At 41.8% G+C, this 23739-nt stretch overlaps 1 protein-coding gene across 1 annotated transcript in view; it reads left to right on the top strand.

Moving 5' to 3' along the window:
• Positions 1–23435, top strand: part of cpne4b (copine IVb) — a 310526-nt gene extending 287091 nt beyond the window's left edge. Inside the window, exons 13-16 of the mRNA XM_055658639.1 lie at positions 3190–3241; positions 3391–3524; positions 10207–10443; positions 22340–23435. Of these exons, the coding sequence (XP_055514614.1) occupies positions 3190–3241; positions 3391–3524; positions 10207–10443; positions 22340–22471 (555 nt within the window). The 3' untranslated portion in view covers positions 22472–23435. The remainder of the gene's footprint in view (positions 1–3189; positions 3242–3390; positions 3525–10206; positions 10444–22339) is intronic.
• Positions 23436–23739: the final 304 nt, after the last annotated feature.

The raw sequence follows: 23739 nt of genomic DNA, 5'->3' as shown, positions 1-23739 counted from the left end.
CTGGACTCCCCCAACATCGGGAACATGTTTCCCGCCTCTAGCATGTCCAATCCCTTATAATCTTATATGTTTCAATATGATCCCCTCTCATACTGTGTAGTGAGGATGTGATGTCAGAGTTATGGCGGCTCCTATCAACAGTACATAAATGTATCCCCAATCAATGGAATTAAATTCAGAGACTGTGAATTGTACCACCAGGATGAATCTCCAGATAAAAGCCCTGTCCCACGGTACGAGTTCATTCCAAGAACTCTCCTGAGTTTAAAAAAAACCAAACTCGTAGTAAGCACGGAGAATGAACGTAGCGGGTACGTCGGAGCTCGGGGACGTCTCTTAGCGGCTTGTACCGCTAACGGCAGGTACTCGGGAAGACTCGCTAACGGCAGGTAAGCACAAGAAGACTCGTGAAGATTTTTCAATATGTTCAAAAATGTCCACGAGAGCCCCGAGTACCGACGAGTGGCCATTACCGTAAATCTCCGACTTCGAATCAGGGCAAACTCGGGAGAGCTCTTGGAATGAACTCGTATCGTGGGACAGGGCTTTTAGTCTATTTCCTCTGGACACAAGGTGTTACAAGGAAATCTCCCTGATTAGATAACAACATTGCTTCAATTGCTCATAAAATTTAATGGGAACCTGTGAAACTTTGCTCATGTTATGCAATTGCTTTCTGTGCTCAGCGTTGTTTCATGGTTACAGATAATGTCCCAACAAATTGCTGGTGTATCTTTTTTCTCTAGGGCGTTTTGAAAAAAAAGTTACTTGTTAGGGGAGTGGGTTGCATTCTCGACCGCTGAGTGGATCAGTAGCTATTGATTTATTTTTAGTGTTTTCAATGGGCAACCAGCAAAGGATAAATAACAGCAGAAGATTTGATGCCTGCTGCTTTTTTTTAACAACTGGCAACATAGGGAAGATTTACCCCAGAACCTGAGGCTCCGAGAAAAGATCTGAAGAATAAAAGCTGCCAACCCTCTGACACGTCACATTCTATCTCTGCATTTATAGTAACCGGTTCTATCTGAACATCATAACCACTCTACCACTGTTACTCACTCTGGCAGCCCATATAATTTATTTTCATTCTTCAAGTTTAGCTACTTTTCACATTTGCACTTTATTAATTTATGTCCCACATCTGACCTTTCCTGCCATGATTCGAGTGGATCTTCGTGTTTTTTTGCACAGTGCTTTAATAATAAATCTAATTGAAAATTTAAGAGCGAACTGAAAATTATGCAATCAATGTACACATTGCAGCACTGCCTCACTATTGCACTGGTGCATCTGCCTAGATTTTGTGCACAGGTCTCTGGAATGGGATACAAACTCACAATCTATTGATTTAGAAGCAATGGTGACTGGGTGGCAGTTTGCTCTGCGTCACAAAGTTATGGGCTTAATTTCCATGGCACAGATTCAAGCATAATTCTCAGCTGTCATTCAGGTGCAGAGCTGTTGCACTACTGAAGGTGCCATATTTCATTAACTGGAAACACTCATCTCACTCGGATGATTATAAACCATCGCATTGCACTAATCTGGATGAATTATCTCCAGTAGCCTGGGCAATATATTTCTCTCAGTCTCACTTAAACGTAATGACACTTTGCTATATGTGGGAGCACATTTTGGTGCTTTGTTTTCAATGTATGTTTTAATTTTTTGTTTACATTTTGCTAAAATCACCTGTATTACCTTCTGGCTTAATCATTTTCAAATGCCCAAATCTTCTTCCAGATGACAGATTTGACTAAAAATTAATTGCATCATTTCTATTCTGTAGCAAAAAATAGGAGGGCTTACCATTTTAACATGATTAGAAGGCTTGTTTTTTTACAGTTAACATGGCAGGAGCTATTAGCATTTATCTTTTTCAATTGTCAATTGATCTCACCAGTTTAGCAGACTTCACTCATGTGTGTGCCTTCCAGAACCCCAAACTCAATGCACAATACCTGCATTTCAGTGGGCACCCACAAGGCATTATATGTTAAACAGTATCCATTCCAAGTTATTGTTTTGACAGGGAATGGAGCAGCAGCACGTTAGTGAAACCCAGGAATTAAGACACTCCAAGTTATCTTCCAACTGCACCAGCTGAGTTTATAACTCATTGCCTTAGAAGCATTGGTGACTGGCTGGCAGTTTGCTCTGAGTCACAAAGTTATGGGCTTAATTTCCATGGCACAGATTCAAGAATAATTCTAAGCTGTCATTCAGGTGCAGAGCTGTTGCACAACTGAATTAAAATCACAATTAAAATCAACGAGGAATTAAAACCAGGATCTATTGCTGCCTTTATATGATTAGAAATTCAGTTTTCAGAAAAATATAATTTAATCTGCATTTCATCTATAACTCTCCCCTTTTATGGGACTCTAATTATCACTGTAATGTTCCTCTTCAAAAAACAAAGGCAACACCATAAGAAATATATCTCCAGCACCAACGTCATTAGGCATTACAAAGGAGTCATTGACAGTAAATAGGAAAAGGGTGGATTGCCTCAGTCTGATGAAGGGTCTTGACCTGAAATGTCACCTATTCCTTTTCCCCAGAGATGCTGCTTGTCCCTCTGAGTTACTTTCACGTTTTGTGTCGATCTTTGGTGTAAACCAACATCTGCAGTTCTTTCCTACACATTGCATTTTTACAGTGGCCTTCGTGGCTTTATGATATCTCAAAAGGCTTCACATATAAAAGAAAATGTGACAACCAATTTGTGCACAGGAACCCTCCTCCTCCCAACAATTGTGGGGCTAATTAAATATATATATATATTTTAAATTGTATATGATGCCAGGAAAATGTCTCTACCTTTCTTTAAAATGGTGCCTTGGGATCTTTTACCTACAACTAAGAGAGTTGATATAGCCCTGGTTTAACAAATGATAACATCTCCAATTTTAGTTGGGGAATGGCACACTAAAGGAAGTTCTCCAGTGATTTGACCCAGACAGTATGATGTGCAAATTGGAGGTGTACTTGCAGTGGTTCTGTAACTGATGTTCTTGTCCTTCTAGGCAGTTGGAGACAGCTTTAAGGAGTGCTGGTGAACACCTTTCTACGGCAAACATGTGTAACAACTATTGAAATTTTCATATGAAATGTTTCACAATAACAAGTCCTATTCAGCAAAAGTCTACCATTCTCTTTTTTCTCTCAATTAATGACTTCCAGGTGTCCCATGACTTTGCAATCAACTTTAATGAGGACAATTCAGAATGTGCAGGTAAATTCTAACAGCAGAAATTCTCTCTGTCTCAGACACGGTTTTCATAGATTTGTTAGTTCTTGCAATGACCCGATGGAGGAATATTGTGTGCAGTAAATGGTTTTGCTAGACATTCATGCTCCTTCTTAATTATACTTTTTCCCAAGGTATACAGGGAGTTGTTGAAGCCTATCAGAAGTGCCTTCCAAAAATCCAGCTTTATGGACCAACGAACATTGCTCCAATTATTCAGAAGGTGGCCAGTTTTGCCTCGGAGGAAATGCACACAAAAGAGGCCACGGTGAGTGATCATGGATAGAACTTAGGGTCCTAAATGGTTACAATAGAGCAGAATGAAGTGAGGGTTACAATCAGATCAGCCACGATCTTAGTAAATAGTGAACTGGCTTAAAAGACTGAATGGCACACTCCTGCTCCTAATCTGTAAATTCATATGTTCACTATGAAAGGCAACTGTTCTTATGAGTATCCAACTTTCTCACTTCAGGATGCCAGCTTTATAAACCACTATCATTAAATGGTCTTTCAAAGGTCAATGCACATATACGCCTGGGTCCCTCTGTTCCTGCACACTTTTCAGACTGTACCATGAAACCCATATTGTTTCTCCCTATTCCTTCTGCCAACATGCATTACTTTGCACCTCTCTGTATTAAATGTTATGTCACTTTTATACTCATTCTAGATAGACAGGGCTGGTTCGGGATAGTCAGCATGGTTTAGTACGTGGGAGATCATGTCTCTACGAATCTGAATGAGATTTTCGAAGAAGTAACCATAAAGGTTGATGAGGACAAAGCTGTAGATGTTGTCAATATGAACTTCAGCAAGAGATTTTCAGCAAGACATTGCGGGATGGTAGGCTGCTATGGAAGGTTAGATCATGTGGGATCCAGAGAAAGCTGGTTGACTGGATAGAGAATTGGTCACCCTACTCTTAGGGCAGATGAGTCTAGGGTAGGTGCGACATCTTGGTTGGCAATGGCAAGTTGATCCGTAGGGTCTATTTTCACGCTGTATGACTATCAATCTGCGTCATACTAAAGATGGGACAGCTTTCTATCTTATCTTAGGAAATGAAACCAGGCAGGTGGTGAAAGTGTAAATTGGGAACAGTGACCATTATGCCATAAGTTTCAAGATAATTATGGAAAGGTTAATCTGCAAGTTAAAATCTTGATTTATAGGCAACCTAATTTTAACTGTAAGAGAGGACCTTGGCAAAGTAGATTAGGAACAGATGCATGTCGGGAAAATGAATAAGTAATTGTAAATCTTTATTGTCATTTCCTGAGTATTCGCATACTCAGAGGAAACAAAAAAACGTTTCTCAACCAGTGTCCATTCAGTTTTCGTTACAAAATAAATAGCAATTAAAATTAAAATACATGTCATGAACAATTTAACCCTCTAATAACATTCAATAACATTCAACAGCCGTTCCGACCGGCAGCGGCACAACAGTGGCTCTGCTGCAGTGTGGGGGGTTTGTGCGCGATACTTGGCAGGGGGGAAAGTTCATTTAACAGTCTTATAGCCTGTGGGAAGAAGCTGAGGAGCATCCTGCTGGTTTTGCAGCTGATGCTCCTGTACCTCTTCCCAGATGGGAGGATGGTGAAAAAGTCATGCGATGGGTGGTAAGGGTCTTTGATGATGGAGATGGCTCTGTTGATGCATCTCTTCTTGTATATGTCCAGCAGGAAGGGGAGTGGAGCCCCAATAATCCTGCTTGCGGTCTTCACTATCCTGTCCAGTTGGTGCCGTTCGTACGCCTTGCAGCTCCCGAACCAGGAAGTGATGCCGTATGTCAGTGTGCTCTCGACAGTCCCCCTGTAAAAAGTCCGTAGATGTGTGGTGGGGAGGCCTGCTTTCCGTAGTCTTCGGAGGGGGTGAAGTCGCTGCTGGGCTCTCTTGACCAGAGCTGTGGTGTTGGCCGTGGACGTCAGGTCATCAGACAGATGTAGTCCTAAGAACTTCATGCTGCTGACCCTTTCCACATCAGCTCCGTTGATGTGCAGAGGTGCATGGTGATGTTTCCCCGCCCTCCTGAAGTCAACCACCATCTCCTTAGTTTTTCCCACGTTAAGAATGAGGTTGTGGGATTTGCATATATAAGTAGATATATTTTAAAAGACAGTTAGGAAGAGTTCAATCCCTGCTTGTTCCAGGAATGGTGAAAGACAAAAATGGCAGGAGTAGGAAGCCTTGTATGAAAAGGATATTGAAGATTTGATCGGGAAAAAGGAGGAAACATAAGGCAGGTACATTTGAGGGGCTGAAGATGTCTCTTGAGAAATATAGTGTGTGTAGGAAAAAACGTAAGAAAGGAAATAGGAAGACAACGGGGGCAAGAAATATTCCTGGCAAGTAAGATTCCCAGGATATTCTGTAAATTTGTCATGAGCAGAAGGGTAACCATGGAGTGGGACCCTTAAGGACCAAATGGGTGTAATCTATGTGTGGAGCCTGGCAATTTAATCAAGGTCCGAAATTAATATTTGTCATCTGTATTCACCAAGGAGAGGCTGTGGATAATCCAGAGCAGATCAGCATTAAGAAGGTGTTAGGTGTCATGGGGTGCATAAAAGATGATAAATCCCCATGGCTGGATGAGATTTATCCCGAGCTGCTATGGAAAGCAAATGAGGAATTAGTTGGGGCCCTGATAGCCAAAGGCAAAGTTCCAGAAGACTAGAGGATGACTAATTTCTGTGTAAGTTAACACTATGAGTGAGTTTGAATTTGTCATTATTGTCACATGTACCGAGGTTGTATGCTATCCAGTCAAAGAAGACAATACATGATTACAATCTTACCATCCACAGTGTACAGATAAAGGGTACACATATAGTGTAAGATAAAATACAATTAAATCTAGTTCAAAGGTCTCCAAAGGTCTCTGGATCACACTAGTTGGATGAGAGGAATGTTCAACAGCTGGGAAGAAACTGTCCCTGAATCTGGTGGTGTGCGTTTTCTACCCTTCTATACCATTTGACTGATTGGAGAGGGTGGGGTGGGGGGGGAGGGGAAAAAGGGAGTGATCATGGTGCAACATCCTTGATTATGCTGCTGGCCTTGCCGAGGTCACGTGAGTTCTTTCCTGCTTGTTTTATATTCCTCAAAGGTCGGATTTCGCGTTTCTAAACCTAACCTTTTATTTTTGACCAAATTTACAAAATCCACGTTGCCATCCTTATTTCTTCCATCTTACTCAAAGGTCGTCTCAATGCCAGTCCTGAACGCTGATCAACCCCCTCGTCAGATGTGGACTTGGGCAATAACAACTGCTCCCAATTGACTCTGCCTGGTGCCTACCTAGTAATGTTGTAAAACAGCCTTCCTCCAATTTCATACCTTCCACCAAGGTCCAGACATTCACATTTCCAGTATTTGGAAATACCAGAATCTGGAGCTGTGCGTTTTCACATTTCTGTACTTCGTATGTGATGGGAGAGGGGAGAAGAGGGAGTGATCGGGGTGATACTGGACCTTGATTATGCTGGTGCGTGATGATCTGTGCTACGTGTGGTTTCTTGTGGTCTTGGATGGAGCTGTTCCCAAACCATGCTGTCATGCATTCTGATAAAATGCTTTCTACCTTGCATCTGTAGAAGTCGGTGAGGGTTAATTGGGACATGCCATACCTCAACCCTTCTAAGGAAGTAGAAGCATTGGTCTGCTTTCTTGGCCATAGCTTCAACATGGCTGGTCCAGAACAAATTGCTGGTGATATTAATTCCTAAGAATCTTTCAACCATTTCTACTTCTGCACCATCAATGTACACCAGGTCATGTGTACAGCTTCACTTCCTGAAGTCAATTATAAATTCATATGGGAGCATCTTTCTCCACAGATGCTGCCTGACCTGTTGAATATTTTCAGTACTTTCTCTTGTTATTGCTTGAAGAAATGTTTTTCTTTTTAACTTTTAATGCAGGGTTATCCGTACCATTTGTTAGTTTATCAGTCTTGGCCATTCATTCTGTTGTGCGCAGAAAAGAACTGCAGATGCTGGTTTATACCGCAGATTGATGCAAAGTGTTGGAGTAACTCAGCGGATTAGGCAGCATCTCTGGAGAAAAAGGAAGGGCGACGTTGAAGGGTCACAACCCGAGATGTCACCCACCCTTTTCCTCCAGAGTTACTGCCTGATTTGCCGAGTTACTCTAGCACCATACTCTGTTGCTCCAATCTATATTCTGTTGTGTGCTATGAGCTAAACTCGATTTGGGCATATTTCATCTCTGCTTATCAGGAGAAAGGTCCATAGAGACAAAAAGCTAAAAAAAATTAAAGAATTTTGCCGTGTGGAAGAGTTCTCTTTTTGGGAAAGTTGAGCATTTTGTCATTTTTTAAGCCAGTTTGAGGAATACCAAATAGCAAATAGGAAGATGGATATTGGACAATTGTAATGATAATCAGAAGATTTTAATCAATTGATTCAGAAGTATTAAAAATGTCATAACTAGATTCGATGTTTAAATGATTTAATAGAATAAGTTAGCTATTATTATGAACTGCATTTCACATTCTTAATTACCTTTGAGAAAACCATCTTTGAACCATTTAAGATTTCCTGGTGAAGTTATTCCCCTAATGCTGATGTAGAGAGATGTGGGATTTAGACACAATATTGAAGGAAGAGTGATATATTTTCCAAGTTCAGGATAGTGTGGGACTTGAAGGGAACCTACAAGTGCAAATATTCCCAATCTACCTGGTTCTGACTTCCAACGTGCTAGCGATTATAGATTTAGGAGATAATATTAAATAATTCAAGGAAGGTTATTGTGGCTCATTTTGTATTTGGGATCATCTATAGGGATGAAGTGGCTCCCATTCACTTAATTTATGGTGGTGGGAGATTGCAACCTTAACATGGTTTCGACAATTACAATCAATCCAGTGTGCACAATCAAATAAGATCAAATAGAACAAGTTGTCCTACAAGCTGTGTACACCATAAGCAAGATGAAGAAGACCTAATTTGTGCAGGACAATACAAATTAACAAATGAGCACAGGAAAAACACATAATAAAGAGGTAGCACGTCAATTTACTATTAGTGTTTGTCTTGCCATTTAGTAAGATTAAGGTTAAGCACCTATCTCAGCACTAAAATTACTCAGTTATGAATATCGTTAATAATGAACCATCCACAGTCCTCCAACATGCAGAATTAAAAACATTTCTAACCAGTAGTGAAGAAGTCCCCTCATCTCATTCGTAAATGTCTAGGTTTTTCTGCTGGGATTGTGATCTCTGTTTCTCGACTCACTACCCAAAGAAAACATCCTCCTGGCATCTCCCAGTGAAAGTCCCTTTAATAGAATGCATTGAGGGCACCTCTTTGTCAACCTCGACCAAGTATACTCACATCTAACTCTCAACACCAGGCGTCATGTCACTTTAATGGGTTTTTAGTTCAGTCAATACAAGGCACCAATCCCCTGTGTAAAGTAAGGATATCCTATCACTAAAATTATTTTGTGAGACAGTCTTATTTAAGTACCGTCCCTCTGCACGCCACTCTGGCCCATGAGACTGGTGGAGTGAGTGGATTGGTCATGGGTGCATTAATTAAAATTGAGGTCTATATTATTGCAATGTTTTTGATCTTCACACAATTATGTCAGTTTAGAAAATATACAGAATGTTGTGGCTGTGGGATCTCAACCCATATTAAATTAGCTAATTAGCTCAAAGAGCAGCTGAAACTGAAAAGAACTTGAGAGGTAGACGAAAGTGCTGGAGAAACTCAGCGGGTGAGGCAGCATCTATGGAGCGAAAGAAATAGGCAACGTTTTGGACGAATAGGCAACCCTTCTTCAGACTGATGTAGGGTGGGGGGGGGGGGAGAAGAAAGGGAGAAAGGAAGAAGAGGAGCTCGAGGGCTGAGGGAGAGCTGAGAAGGAGAGGAGACAGCAAGGGCTACCGGATATTGCAGGTCAATGTTTATGCCGCTGGGGTGCAAACTGCTCCAGCGGAATATGAGGTGCTGCTCCTCTAATTTCCGGTGGTGCTCACTCTGGCCATGGAGGAGGCCCAGGACAGAAAGGTCGGATTCGGAATGGGAGGGGGAGTTAAAGTGCTGAGCCACCGTGAGATCAGGTTGGTTAATGCGGACCGAGCGGAGGTGTTCGGCAAAACGATCGCAAATCCTTTGCTTGGTCCCACCGATGTAGATCGGCTGACATCTAGAGCAACGGATGCAATAGATGAGGTTGGTGGAGATGCAGGTGAACCTCTGCCGCACCTGTAATGACTGCTTGGGTCCTTGAATGGAGACGAGGGGGGAGGTAAAGCGACAAGTGTAGCATCTCTTGCGGTTGCAAGGGAAAGGTTTCTCTTGCGGAACCCACTGACTATCTGGACTACACTTCTTCCCACCCTGCTTTCTATAAGGACTACATCCCCTACTCCCAATTCCTCCGTCTACGCAACATCTGCTCCCAAGATGAGGTGTTCCACACTAGGGCATCGGAAATGTCCTCATTCTTCAAGGAACGGGGGTTCCCCTCCCCTACTATAGATGAGGCTCTCACTAGCACTTTCTCCAACATTTTTGTCTACCTTCGATTTTCTAGCATCTGCAGTTCCTTCTTAAGAACTTGAGAGGAATCACTTGTAGACTGACAGGAAGATTCCCTTGTGTGCAAAGCAGAGGGAAATATTGTTTACTGACTTTACAAACAGCTGGTTGATTTTGGTGAATAAGAAACCCATTAATTTCTGCATTGAAACATAGATTAATTTGTTTTATGGCAGTGCAGGCCTGGAATACATTGTCTAAAAAGATGGTTATAAATTAATTAGAAACTTTCAACAATAAATTGATCCATCTGTGATTTTGGGATGAATTGGATAAGGGAGCGCAGAGGAATAAAGGACTGAACAACCTCCCACCATGAAGTAACATTTTATGATTGGAATTCTAAATGTTTCTTTTGTTTAACAGCAATACTTTATCCTTCTGATACTGACGGATGGAGTGATTACAGACATGGCAGACACCAGAGATGCCATTGTACATGCCTCTCACCTACCCATGTCGGTGATCATAGTGGGAGTTGGGAACGCTGACTTCAGTGACATGCAGATGCTGGATGGAGATGATGGTATTCTCCGATCCCCAAAGGGAGAACCAGTTTTACGAGATATCGTTCAATTTGTGCCATTCAGGAACTTCAAGCATGTAAGTAAGAACTGGAGACTCACAATTGGTGGAAGCTTCCGCATGTTAGTAATCAATCTGTTGTGCTGTGCTTTTGCTTCAAGTGACAAAAAAAACCCTGCATTTCTGCAGCATTTTACATATCAAACACCAAGTGCTTCATAGCCAATAATGTAGTTTTGCCGTGAAGACCGTGTTGGAAGGTAGGAGACATGGCAGCCAATTTACACACAGTAGGTCTCCCACAATATGACATTGATCATATGCCTTTGATGACGTTGATTGGGAAATAAATATTGGTCACGATTACAGGGAGAATCTCCTGCCTTGGTTTTTGGTCTTTGAAAGTGCTGGAGTAACTGGAGCGGGTCAGGCAGAATCACTGGAGAACATGGATAGGTGATGTTTCAGGTCGGGACACTTCTTCAAACTGATTGGATGGGGTGGGGGAAGCTGGAAGAGAAGAGAGACAGGACAAAGCGTGGCAGGTAATAGGTGAACAGAGGGCTCGATAGGCAGATCGTTTGACAAAGACCAGAGATGAAAAAACAGAAAGTGTTAGACAATCGCATTGAAGAGCTGCAAATTCTAAAGCCAGAGGAAGGAATATAGCTGGAGGGGAGGGGTAAAATAGGCACGAGTCCCCATGGGGCACCGGGGGGCAGCAAGAAAGAAGGGTGTTGGGATAAAGGGGAGTGGGTGAATTGTTATAGATTAACTAAAATTAGAGAATTAGATGTTCATACTGTCTTTGTAAACCAGCATCTATAGTTCCCTGTTTCAACATTTTGCACTTAGAAGTTTTGTATTTGAATCATAACTTCAGATCTCAGAGGTAAAGGGCCTGCCACACGAGCATGCGACTCCATGCAGCAAGCGCGAACTAACGTGGTCGCTTGAGCCGTAGGGCCTCGCGGGGCCGGTCCCACTTCGATCGCCGGAGCTATATGGAGATATGCGGAGCTGGTCCTGACATCGCGTGGGGCTGAAAAACTGACCGTGTTCAAAAATTCTGCGCCGCAACGGCCTGCCGGCTCGCTGCCACCTCTACGGGGGTGCACAGCATCTTGATGTCGTACAACACGCGCGAACTTCCCGTGGACTTTTCTCGAACTTCATGTCACTAACTCGACCTCCTCGCGGCCCCCACTTCCGGTTTGGTCGCGCTCGCCGCATGCAGGCGGATGCTGGTGGGACCGGCCCTGTACGGGGATCACTCGATCTCCGTGCGGCCCCCGCTTCCGGTTTGGTCACGCTCGCCGCATGCAGGTCGCATGCTCGTGGGACAGGCTCTTAAGAGTTATGTGGGTTTCAGGTGTGGTATTAATGATGTAGTGTGGGAAAATTGGTGTTGCTTCTTATTTGTTAACTATATACAATGCCCTCCATAATGTTTTGGACAAAGAACCATCATTTATTTATTTGCTTCTGGACTCCACAATTTGAGATTTGTAATAGAAAAAAAATCACATGTGGTTAAAGTGCACATTGTCAGATTTTAATAAAGGCCATTATTATACATTTTGGTTTCATCATGTAGAAATTACATCCGTGTTTATAAATAGTCCCCCCATTTCAGGGCACCATAATGTTTGCGACACAGCACTGTCATGTAAATGTTTATATGGCTATATTTAAGAGGGAGTTAGATGTGGCCCTTATGGCCAAGGGGATCAGAGGGTATGGAGAAAAGGCAGGTACGGGATACTGAGTTGGATGATCAGCCATGATCATATTAAATGGCGGTGCAGGCTCGAAGGGCCGAATGGCCTACTCCTGCACCTAATTTCTATGTTTCTATGTTTCTAGTCATGTTTAGTATTTTGTTGCATATCCTCTGCATGCAATGACTGCTTGGTCTGCAATTCATGGACATCACCAGATGCTGGGAGTCTTCTCTGGGTGATGCTCTGCCAGGTCTGTATTGCAGCCATCTTTAACGTATGCTTGTTTTGGGGTCTAGTCCCCTTCGGTATTCTCTTCAGCATATAATAGGCATGCTCAATTGGGTTCAGTTCGGGTGATTGACTTGGCCACTCAAGAATTGACCTTTTTTTTTTGCTTTGAAAAACTCCTTTGTTGCTTCAGCAGTATGTTTGGGATCATTGTCTTGCTGTAGAATGAACTGCTGGCCAATGAGTTTAAAGACATTTGTTTGAACTTGAGCAGATAGGATGTGTCTATACACTTCAGAATTCAGCATGCTACTACCATCAGCAGTTGTATCATCAAAGAAGATAAGTGAGCCAGTACTGTCAGCAGCCATACATGCCCAGGCTATAACATCCCCACCACCATGTTTCACAGATGAGGTGGTATGCTTTGGATCTTAGGCAGATCCTTCTCTCCTCCATACTTTGCGCCTGCCATCACTCTGATACAAGATAATCTTTGTCTCATTTGTCCACAAGACCTTTTTCCAGAACTGTGGTTGCTCCTTTAAGTACTTCAAAACTGTAACCTGGCCATCCCAGTGGTTTGCATCTTGCAGTGTAGCCTCTGTATTTTTGTTCATGAAGTCTTCGGCAGACAGTGGTCATTGACAAATCCACACCTGACTCCTGAAGAGTGTTTCTGATCTGTTGGACAGGTGTTTGGGGATTTTTCTTTATTATAGAGATAATTCTTCTGTCATCAGCTGTGGAGGTCTTCCTTGGCCTGTCAGTCCCTTTGTGATTAGCAAGCTCACCAGTGCTCTCTTTCTTCTTAATGATGTTCCAAACAGTTGATTTTGGTAAGCCTAAGGTTTGGCTGATGTCTCTGACAATTGTATTCTTGTTTCTCAGTCTCATAATGGCTTATTTGACTTTCATTGGCACAACTTTGGTCCTCATGTTGATAAACAGCAATAAAAGTTTCCAAAGGCGATGGAAAGACTGGAGGAAAGACTAGGTGCCGAGAGCTCTCCTACATTAAGGAGGCAATTAAACACACCTGAGCTATTAAACACCTGTGGAGCCATGTGTCCCAAACATTTATGGTGCCCAGAAATGGGGGAACTATGTATAAACGCAGCTGTAATTTCTACATGGTGAAACCAAAATGTATAAAAATGGCCTTTAATAAAATCTGACAATGTGCACTTTAACCATGTGATTTGTTTCTATTACAAATCTCAAATTGTGGAGTACAGACATAAATAAATAAATGATGGGTCTTTGTCCCAAACACTATGGAGGGCACTGTAATTGTTTTGTAAATAATTGGTGATAATGGTTAGTCAGAGTAATAATAGTGGTAATAATGCTAGTCAGAGTAGAAATAGGAGGATATTGCAGAAGAATACATGGCTTGCAAAATGGTGCAAGGGTGAGGGATTCAAATTTCTAGGGCACTGGAACCAGTTCTGGGGGAGGTGGCACCAGTACAAACAGGACTGGCTGCACCTGGGCTGGAATGGAACCAATGTCCTTGGGGGAGTGTTTGCTAGTGCTGTTGGGGAGGATTTAAACTAATGTGGCAGGGGGATGGGTGTATGAGCAGAGACAGAGGGGTGTAAAATTAGGGTAGAAGCAATAGGTAGCAAGGTGAAAAGTAAAAGTGGCAGGCAGACAAATCCAGGGCAAAAATCAAAAAGGGCCACTTTCCGACATAATTGTATAAGGGGTGTGAAGGCTTTGTGTCTCAATGCAAGAAGCATTTATAGAAACATAGAAAATAGATGCAGGTGTAGGCCATTCGGCCCTTCGAGCCTGCACCGCCATTCAATATGATCATGGCTGATCATCCAACTCGGTATCCTGTACCTGCTTTCTCTCCATACCCCCTGATCCCTTTAGCCACAAGGGCCACATCTAACTGCCTCTTAAATATAGCCAATGAACTGGCCTCAACTACCTTCTGTGGCAGAGAATTCCACAGATTCACCACTCTGTGTGAAAAATGTTTTTCTCATCTCAGCCCCAAAAGACTTCCCCCTTATCCTTAAACTGTGTGTGACCCCTTGTTATGGACTTACCCAACATCGGGAACAATCTTCCTGCATCTACCCTGTCCAACCCCTTAAAAATTTTGTACGTTTCTATAAGATCCCCCCTCAATCTTCTAAATTCTAGCAAGTACAAGCCGAGTCTATCCAGTCTTTCTTCATATGAAAGTCCTAACATCCCAGGAATCAATCTTGTGAACCTTCCCTGCACTCCCTCTATGGCAAGAATGTCTTTCCTCAGATTAGGAGACCAAAACTGTACGCAATACTCCAGGTGTGGTCTCACCAAGACCCTGTACAACTGCAGTAGAACCTCCCTGCTCCTATACTCAAATCCTTTTGCTATGAATGCTAACATACCATTCGCTTTCTTCACTGCCTGCTGCACCTGCCTTCCTACCTTCAATGACTGGTGGATCATGACACCTAGGTCTCGTTGCATGTCCCCTTTTCCTAATATGCCACCATTCAGATAATAGTCTACTTTCCTGTTTTTGCCACCAAAGTGGATAACCTCATATTTATCCACATTATACTGCATCTGCCATGCATTTGCCCACTCACCCAACATATCCAAGTCACCTTGCAGCCTCCTTGCATCTTCCTCACTGCCCTCCAGCTTCGTGTCATCCGCAAACTTTGAGTTGTTGCGTTCAATTCCCTCGTCCAGATCATTAATATATGATGTAAATAGCTGGGGTCCCAGCACTGAGCCTTGCGGTACCCCACTAGTCACTGCCTGCCATTGTGAAAAGGACCCGTTTACTCCTACTCTTTGCTTCCTGTCTGCCAGCCAGTTCTCTATCCACATCAATACTGAACCCCTAATACCATGTGCATTAACTTTGCATACTAATCTCTTATGTAGGACCTTGTCGAAAGCCTTCTGAAAGTCCAGATATAACACATCCACTGGTACTCCCTTATCCACTCTACTAGTTACATCCTCGAAAAATTCTATAAGATTTGTCAGACAGATTCGTAATAAGGTGGATGAGTTGAATGTGCAGATAGTTATTAATGAACATGATATAGTTTGGATCACGGAGACATGGCTCCAGGGTGACCAAGGCTGGGAGCTGAACATCCAGGAATATTCAATATTCAGGAGGGATAGACAGAAAGGAAAAGGAGGTGGGGTAGCATTGCTGGTCAGAGAGGAGATTAATGCAATCGAAAGGAAGGACATTAGCTTGGAGGATGTGGAATCGATATGGTTAGAGGTGCGAAACACTAAATGACAGAAAACGCTAGTGGGAGTTGTGTACAGGCCACCTAACAATAGTAGTGGAGTTGGGGATGGCATCAAACAGAAAATTAGAAATGCGTGCAACAAGGGTAAAACAGTTATAATGGGTGACTTCAATCTACATATAGATTGGGTGAATCAAATTGGCAGGGGTGCTGAGGAAGAGGATTTCTTGGAATGTATGCGGGATAGTTTTCAAAACCAACATGTAGAAGAAGCAATGAGAGAGCAGGCTATTCTAGACTGGGTATTGAGTAATAAGGAAGGGTTAGTTAGCAGTCTTGTTGTGTGTGGGCCCTTGGGCAAGAGTGACCATAATATGGTTGAGTTCTTCATTAAGATGGAGAGTGACATAATTAATTCAGAAACAAGGGTTCTGAACTTAAAGGTAACTGTGAATGAGACGTGAATTGGCCAAGATAGACTGGGAATTGATTCTTAAAGGGTTGACGGTGGATATGCAATGGAAGGCATTTAAAGAGTCCATGGATGAACTACAACAATTGTTCATCCCAGTTTGGCAAAAGAATAAATCCAGGAAGGTAGTGCATCCTAGGATAACAAGGGAAATCAGGGATAGTATCAAAACAAAAGATGAAGCATACAAATTAGCCAGAAAAAGCTGCCTACCAGAGGACTGGGAGAAATTCAGAGTCCAGCAGAGGAGGACAAAGAGCTTAATTAGGAAAGGGAAAATAGATTATGAAAAATAATTGGCAGGAGACATAAAAACGGACTGCAAAAGTTATGTGAAGAGAAAAAGATTAGTTAAAACAAATGTAGGTCTCTTGCATTCAGAAACAGGTGAATTGATCATAGGGGAACAAGGACATGGCAGACCAATTGAATAACTACTTGGGTTCTGTCTTCACTAAGGAAGAGATAAATAATCTGCCAGGAAGAGCAGAGGACCGGGGGTCAAATGAGATGGAGGAACTGAGTGAAATCCAGGTTAGCCGGGAAGTGGTGTTAGGTCAATTGAATGGTTTAAAGGCCAATAAATCACCAGGGCCAGATAGGCTGCATCCCAGAGTACTTAAGGAAGTAGCCCCAGAAATAGTGATAATTTTTCAAAACTCTTTAGATTCTGGAGTAGTTCCTGAGGATTGTAGGGTAGCTAATGTAACCCCACTTTTTAAAAAGGGAGGGAGAGAGAAAACAGGGAATTACAGACCAGTTTGTCTAACATCGGTGGGGAAATAGTGGGGAAACTGCTAGAGTCAGTTATTAAAGATGGGATAGCAGCACATTTGGAAAGTGGTGAAATCATTGGACAAAGTCAGCATGGATTTACGAAAGGTAAATCGTGTCTGACAAATCTTATAGAATTTTTCGAGGATGTAACTAGTAGAGTGGATAAGGGAGAATCAGTGGATGTGTTATATCTGGACTTCCAGAAGGCTTTCGACAAGGTCCCACATGGGAGATTAGTATACAAACTTAAAGCACAAGGTATTCGGTGTTCAATATTGATGTGGATAGAGAACTGGCTGGCAGACAGGAAGCAAAGAGTGGGAGTAAACGGGTCCTTTTCAGAAGGCCAGGCAGTGACTAGTGAGGTACCGTAAGGCTCAGTGCTGGGACCCTAGCTATTTACAATATATATTAATGATCTGGATGAGGGAATTGAATGCAACATCTCCAAGTTTGCGGATGACACAAAGCTGGGGAGCAGTGTTAGCTGTGAGGAGGATGCTAGGAGGCTGCAAGGTGACTTGGATAGGTTGGGTGAGTGGGCAAATGCATGGCAGATGCAATATAATGTGGATAAATGTGAGGTTATTCACTTTGGTGGTAAAAACAGGAAAGTAGACTAACTGAAAGGTGGCCGATTAGGAAAAGGGGAGATGCAACGAGACCTGGGTGTCATGGTACACCAGTCGTTGAAAGTAGGCATGCAGGTGCAGCAGGCAGTGAAGAAAGCGAATGGTATGTTAGCATTCATAGCAAAAGGATTTGAGTATAAGAGCAGGGAGGTTCTACTGCAGTTGTACAGGGTCTTGGTGAGACCACACCTGGAGTATTGCGTACAGTTTTGGTCTCCTAATCCGAGGAAAGGGATTCTTGCCATAGAGGGAGTACAGAGAAGGTTCACCAGACCGATTCCTGGGATGGCAGGACTTTCATATGAAGAAAGACTGGATAAACTTGGCTTGTACTCGCTAGAAATTAGAAGATTGAGGGGGGATCTTATAGAAACGTACAAAATTCTTAAGGGGTTGGACAGGGTAGATGCAGGAAGATTGTTCCCGATGTTGGGGAAGTCCAGAACAAGGGGTCACAGTTTAAGGATAAGGGGGAAGTCTTTTAGGACCGAGATGAGAAAAACATTTTTCACACAAAGAGGGGTGAATCTGTGGAATTCTCTGCCACAGAAGGCAGTTGAGGCCAGTTCATTGGCTATATTTAGGAGGGAGTTAGATGTGGCCCTGGTGGCTAAAGGGATCAGGGGGTATGGAGAGAAGGCAGGTGCAGGATACTGAGTTGGATGATCAGCCATGATCATATTGAATGGTGGTGCAGGCTCGAAGAGCCGAATGGCCTATTCATGCATCTATTTTCTATGTTTCTATGTTAGGATTGCTGCATGATTCAGTATATTCAGGAAAGACTACAGGCACAAATCAAGGGAACATGAACAAAGTGGGAAAGCAGCAAGAAGCTTCTCAATGCTATGTTCTATTATATGTAATGAAGGAGATGCCAACTATTTAGGAAGAGTAAATCTATTTCTCAGGTGAACACTTGATATCCCAGCAGATTTAAATAGTGACCCAAACTGTTTTGTGCTATTGTGTAGCTGCTCCTTAACAAAACAAAATACTGGGAATGTGAATAAGTCTGGACCTTGGGGAAAGATACTAAAATGGAGAATGGCAGATTACAACATTACTATGTCGGCACCAGGCAGAGTCAATTGGGCGCAGTTGTTATTGGCCACGTCCACATCTGACATGAGGGAGTTCATCAGAGTTCAGGACTGGCATCTTCCAGTAAGCAGGAGGAAATAAGAATGGCAACGTAAGGGAACTGTGGATTTTGTAAATTTGCTCAAAAAGAAAAAGGAAGCGTATGTAAGGTTTAGAAAGGTGAAATCAGCCCTTTGAGGAATATAAAACAAGCAGCAGGAAAGAACTCAAGTTGGTAATTAGAAGAGCCAAAAGGGGCCATGTCATGTCATTGGCATGTTGGATTGGAGAAAACCCCAAGGATTTTTATATGTACGTTTAAAAACAAGAGTGTACCAAAGAGAAGATTGGACCGCTCAAGTATAAAGGAAGGAATTTATGTTTGGAGTCAGAGGATGTAGGTAAGGTATTAAACAAGTACTTTGCATCTGTATTCACCAAAGAGAAGGTGGGATGTGTCCGAGGCAAGAGTGGAGGTTGCAGGAGCCTTGACTATGGTCTTTGTATCTTCTCTAGCCATAGGCGAGGTCCTGAGGACTGCAGAGCAGCCAATGTTGTTCCTTTGTTTAAGAAGGGGACTGGGGATAATCCAGGAAACTATAGGTCAGTGAGCCACACACCAGTGGTAGGGAAGCTATTGGAAAGAATTGGCAGGTTATGCCTTATGAACGTAATTGCATTTTTTGGGGAGATGACAAAGATGATTGACGAGGGTAGGGCAATGGATTTTATCTACGTGAAGTTTAGTAAGGCATTTGATTAAGTCCCTGGTTGTAGGCTTAATCAGAAGATTAAAATATACATGGGATCAATGGAGACTTGGTCATTTGGATTCAGAATTGCCTTACTCATGGAAGATGGAGAGTTGTGGTGGAAGGGTGTTATTGTCACTCGAGGTTTATGACGGTGGAGTTCTGTAGGGATTTATGTGTGACATGTTTGTAACATGTGTACATAAATGACTTGGACACAAATATAGATGGGTCGGTTAGTATGTTTGCAGACAACAAAAACATTGGTGGAGTTGCAGACATTGAGGAAGGTTGTCAAAGTATACAACAGAATACAGATCATCTACAGAAAAAGGGGGAAAAATGGCAGATTATGTTTAATCTGAACATTGTAAGGTGTTGCAGTTTGGAAGGTTGAATGTAAGGAGAAGGCATACAGTTAGTGACAAGTCCCTTAACAGCATTGATTATAAAAATCAGGAAGTCATTTTGCAGCTATATAGGACTTTGGTTAGGCCACTAACAGCAGCTGCGGCCAGGGACACTTTGCATGGGTCAATCATCAGGGTAACTGAAAGTTTCCTGATCTCCCACATGCTGCAGGAAGAGCATACCACTGCCACCCAGACTGAAGAGAAATGTTCTAAAGAGTTGCCTTATCTTACCTCCTTGCCTTATTCATCCTCCTTGCCAAAGCCTATCAAACCCAAGCCTCAGCACCTACCCTCGGACACAACGCCTCACATCAGGCACTGCCACTCCGACAACAGCCCCTCCACGAGGTCCTGCCTTCACTTTAATACACCATTGGGGCTTTCACACCCGGAAACATGGCTGCTTATCAGATCCCCCAAGTTATTTTCTCAACTCCACAGTCTCTTTTGAAGCTAACCTGTGTGGAAAACGGAAACCACTTTTTAGCGTACAGGACTTCAATTTATAATAAACAACAATGTTTAACCCCTCCTCTTTTTGCAGGTAATTTTCTAGCAGAATGTAGCATCCTATTTTAATGATTTGTGATATTGAAATTTGAGTGTATTCTTAAAAATAATTTTAACAAATACAAATCATCTTGATGTGAATCCAATTGATGTCTCAGAATTTAAACACTGCAATTCTTAGGGGAATGGTACATAGTGTGTAAATTATTATATTTGTGATCCTCATGACTAAACTAATGATCTGTTGACTTCAACTCCCACCATGGCAACTGGGAAATCTACTCCCCAAATAATCTGCAATTAAATAATCAGTAACAGCATGTACTGGTTTATAGTAAAGTATCTGTATATTGCTAATTCTCTTTTGGGAAAACGAGGAAATATGTGGCTTCTGCCTCTTTTAGGTTATCTGACCCCTTTCTTGAAGGCATTTGTTGTTGACTGTTGCTGCATGGCTATATTACTATTGAAATTCTATAGACTATTTCACAGGCATAGTAGCAGATTAAGAAATAAATTCAATTTATTGCTACACAAAACATCATCGAGCTATGAGAAGAATGTCTGAGCTATAGCTACCCCTTTTTTAATCAACAAATGAATATAGTGATTCGCTAGATTAGACGGTTGTACACATTCCATTCCAGAGTCCGTTAGTGCCAAAATCTGTACCAACAGTCAAAGTTATGCATTTTGGAGGCCTCGACCTCCAGGTGAGGTATTAAATTTAGGCCCTGTTTATTCTCTCCAGTGGATGCAGAAGGTCTTGTATTATAAGGAAAAGAATGAGATCTATAGAGTCCTGTTCAAATGTATTTCTTAGTCTTCTTCTACAATCAATTACCAGGCCATTGTCACATTGCCATCTTGGGGCATTGGCTGACATTTTAGTGAGCTTCCTACACTGCACAGTGACCATATCCAACTTAATGACCTGACAGCATGTTGGATTGTCCAGGAATGAATGTAAAGGACACCACAGAAAGTGATTAGTATTTTTCCATTATTTATGAAACATTGTATTAATTAAAAGGAAATGTCACTGAAGAGGAAATTCTAAAGAACCTCGCTCCTTTAAATAATAAACTGAGGCTATTCAAGAAACATTCTGATTAGAATAAAATTCCAAGTGCAAACCAACTCTCTTAACAAGACCGTTGTCTGTTGAAGAAAAGAACACTCAGTTATCATAAGCATCTTGTTCACATCTGAGAGACTCCACTGAATTAGCTTGAATTAATAGCTTTACTCAAAGGGATTACCATCATCTTTAGTGCTGGATTAAACCTTAAATAATTAACAGTGATTTTAATTCCAGGCTGCTATCTCAGCAAGCTGATCCATGCAACATTTCTGAAATGTCATTCATTTGGACTGTATGCAATTTGAATTAATAAGCAAAGATTGAGGCAGTTAGACCCATAGCTTTGCATCAGCGCAAATATCCTTGATTAAATATAATTATTTTTTGAAGAGTTAAGTAAAGAACGGAAGCAGCGACAAGAATATTTCACTTGAAAACTGTCTATTATATAAACAAACCCTACCCATGTTAGCCGAGGCCCATCTGGCAGCAGAACTACTATCAACACAGAGCTACTGGATTGAGTTCCCACTCCATTAATCAACACGGGAACCTATGCTTGTTCTCCACTAGCAGCCCTGAGGATATGGTGTACCTTTCTGCTAAATAAAGATCTATCAACTCTCTTGGCAGAATGTAACATTTTGAAGTGTTGAAGATGACCAGGGAATTTCTTTTTTGGCTAATGTACATCCCTTAATCAACATTCATGAAAAGGAAAATGATCTGCATTGTTAGTGGGAGTTTGCAGAGTGCTAACATGATGTCCGCATCCTTTGAGGCTGTCAGGGGTATTGGGAGAAGGCAGGAGAATGGGATTGAGAAGGAAAGATAAATTAGCCATGATTGAATTGTGGAGTAGACTTGATGGGCCGGATGGCCTAATTCTGCTCCTATAATTTATGAACTTCTGCTTTGCAGTACAGACTAGTACATCGGGAAGCATTTGAGTGGCTGTAATTTGGAATGCCTTGAGATGATGAGAGGCACTATAAAATGCTAGTCCTTCTGTCATTAATTACATTGTTTTTATTCTTAGATAGTACAGAATTATAATATGTTTCTTTTATAGGCATCCCCTGCCGCTCTTGCCAAGAGTGTCCTTGCTGAGGTACCTAACCAAGTGGTGGACTACTACAATGGAAAAGCAATTCCTCCAAAATGTCTGTCTGACTACGAGTCTTCCCGAACTGTTGGACCCTAATACTTTAGTAACTATTTATTTAGTGCACAATCTAACGTAGAGCACGTCACACTGATTTTTAAAATGAATGAGAGGAAATGTTTTGCATGTGTAACCACAAGGCCTGCATTCTTCAAAGCTGTTGTACTGTTGAGAAGTTTTTACAAGACAGACTACTTGCATAAGAAACAGCATGTCGCCCTGAAACGTATCAGTATCTTTCTTTTTATATACAGGTTGATCCGGATTTTACTAAATTTCTTAATATTCTTACACTGTAAAGCATTTTGGAACAATTATTGAAAGATGATAGAGCAGTATTGTCTCCATCTGTTACTAATGATGGATTTTTCAAATCAGCAGTTGCATGAACTGTATTTTGCATGTCAGTAATAAAGATGAGTTTTCCAATTGTTTTCAAATCTTTTCTTCTGGGCAACAGACTCTCAGCAAAATCAATAACTGTGTTAAGTCAATCTTACCGTTATAAATAACTAGATCTAAATCTGACTGTAGACTTAAGGCTATAAGTATTGGTAGAGACATTCAGATACATTTTGAAATTATGGAGACACAAGGGACAGATAATGTTGGAATCTTGAGCAAAAAATAAACTGCTGAAGAAACTCAGCAGGTCAGGCAGCATTTGTAGAGGGATATGGATAGATGATGTTTTGGATTGGGGCCCCATGTCTGGTCTGAAGAAGGATCCCAGCCCAAACTGTTACCTGTCCTTTTCCTTCCACTGCCTGGCCCGCTGTTACTCCAGCAGTTTATATTTTGGTCCACATTTGGAAATACAGTGGTTCAAGTGCTCTCAGACTACTACAGTTTGAACCCAGAATTGAACACTATAGCTTGAAAGTTATTTCGATAATCAAAAGTTCTCCCCTTAAAATTTAAAGCACCCAATAGAATCATGGAAGCTACTTACACATTTTCAGTGGATCATTGCGTAGTAGATTTCTTTCTTGACAAGAAGATTTTAGAACCAGAGTCACTCCAGTGACTGGAGCATAGGAAACTAGGGTAACACCCCACTGCTACACTACTGATAGATTTTGGATGAATCTTTAAATTGAAGCTGTCTGCCCTCTCTTATGGTGCAGACCTCTTATGGTGCAGACCTGAGAAATAGAACGCTTGATCTCTTTAAATTTGCTAATTTTTTGGCTAATTTTCAACCTCGGCACCTAAATTATCCTAATTTCCTTAATTTCAAATTTAAAATAGTCTTGAATATGCTTTCAAATTTCTTTACATTGTCTAGATGAGTATATCTTTTCATA

Source organism: Leucoraja erinacea, chromosome 2, assembly GCF_028641065.1.
Source record: "Leucoraja erinacea ecotype New England chromosome 2, Leri_hhj_1, whole genome shotgun sequence".
Taxonomy (NCBI): domain Eukaryota; kingdom Metazoa; phylum Chordata; class Chondrichthyes; order Rajiformes; family Rajidae; genus Leucoraja; species Leucoraja erinaceus.
Note: the sequence above shows the minus strand (reverse complement) of the source record. Positions and strands in the feature narration are given on the sequence as shown.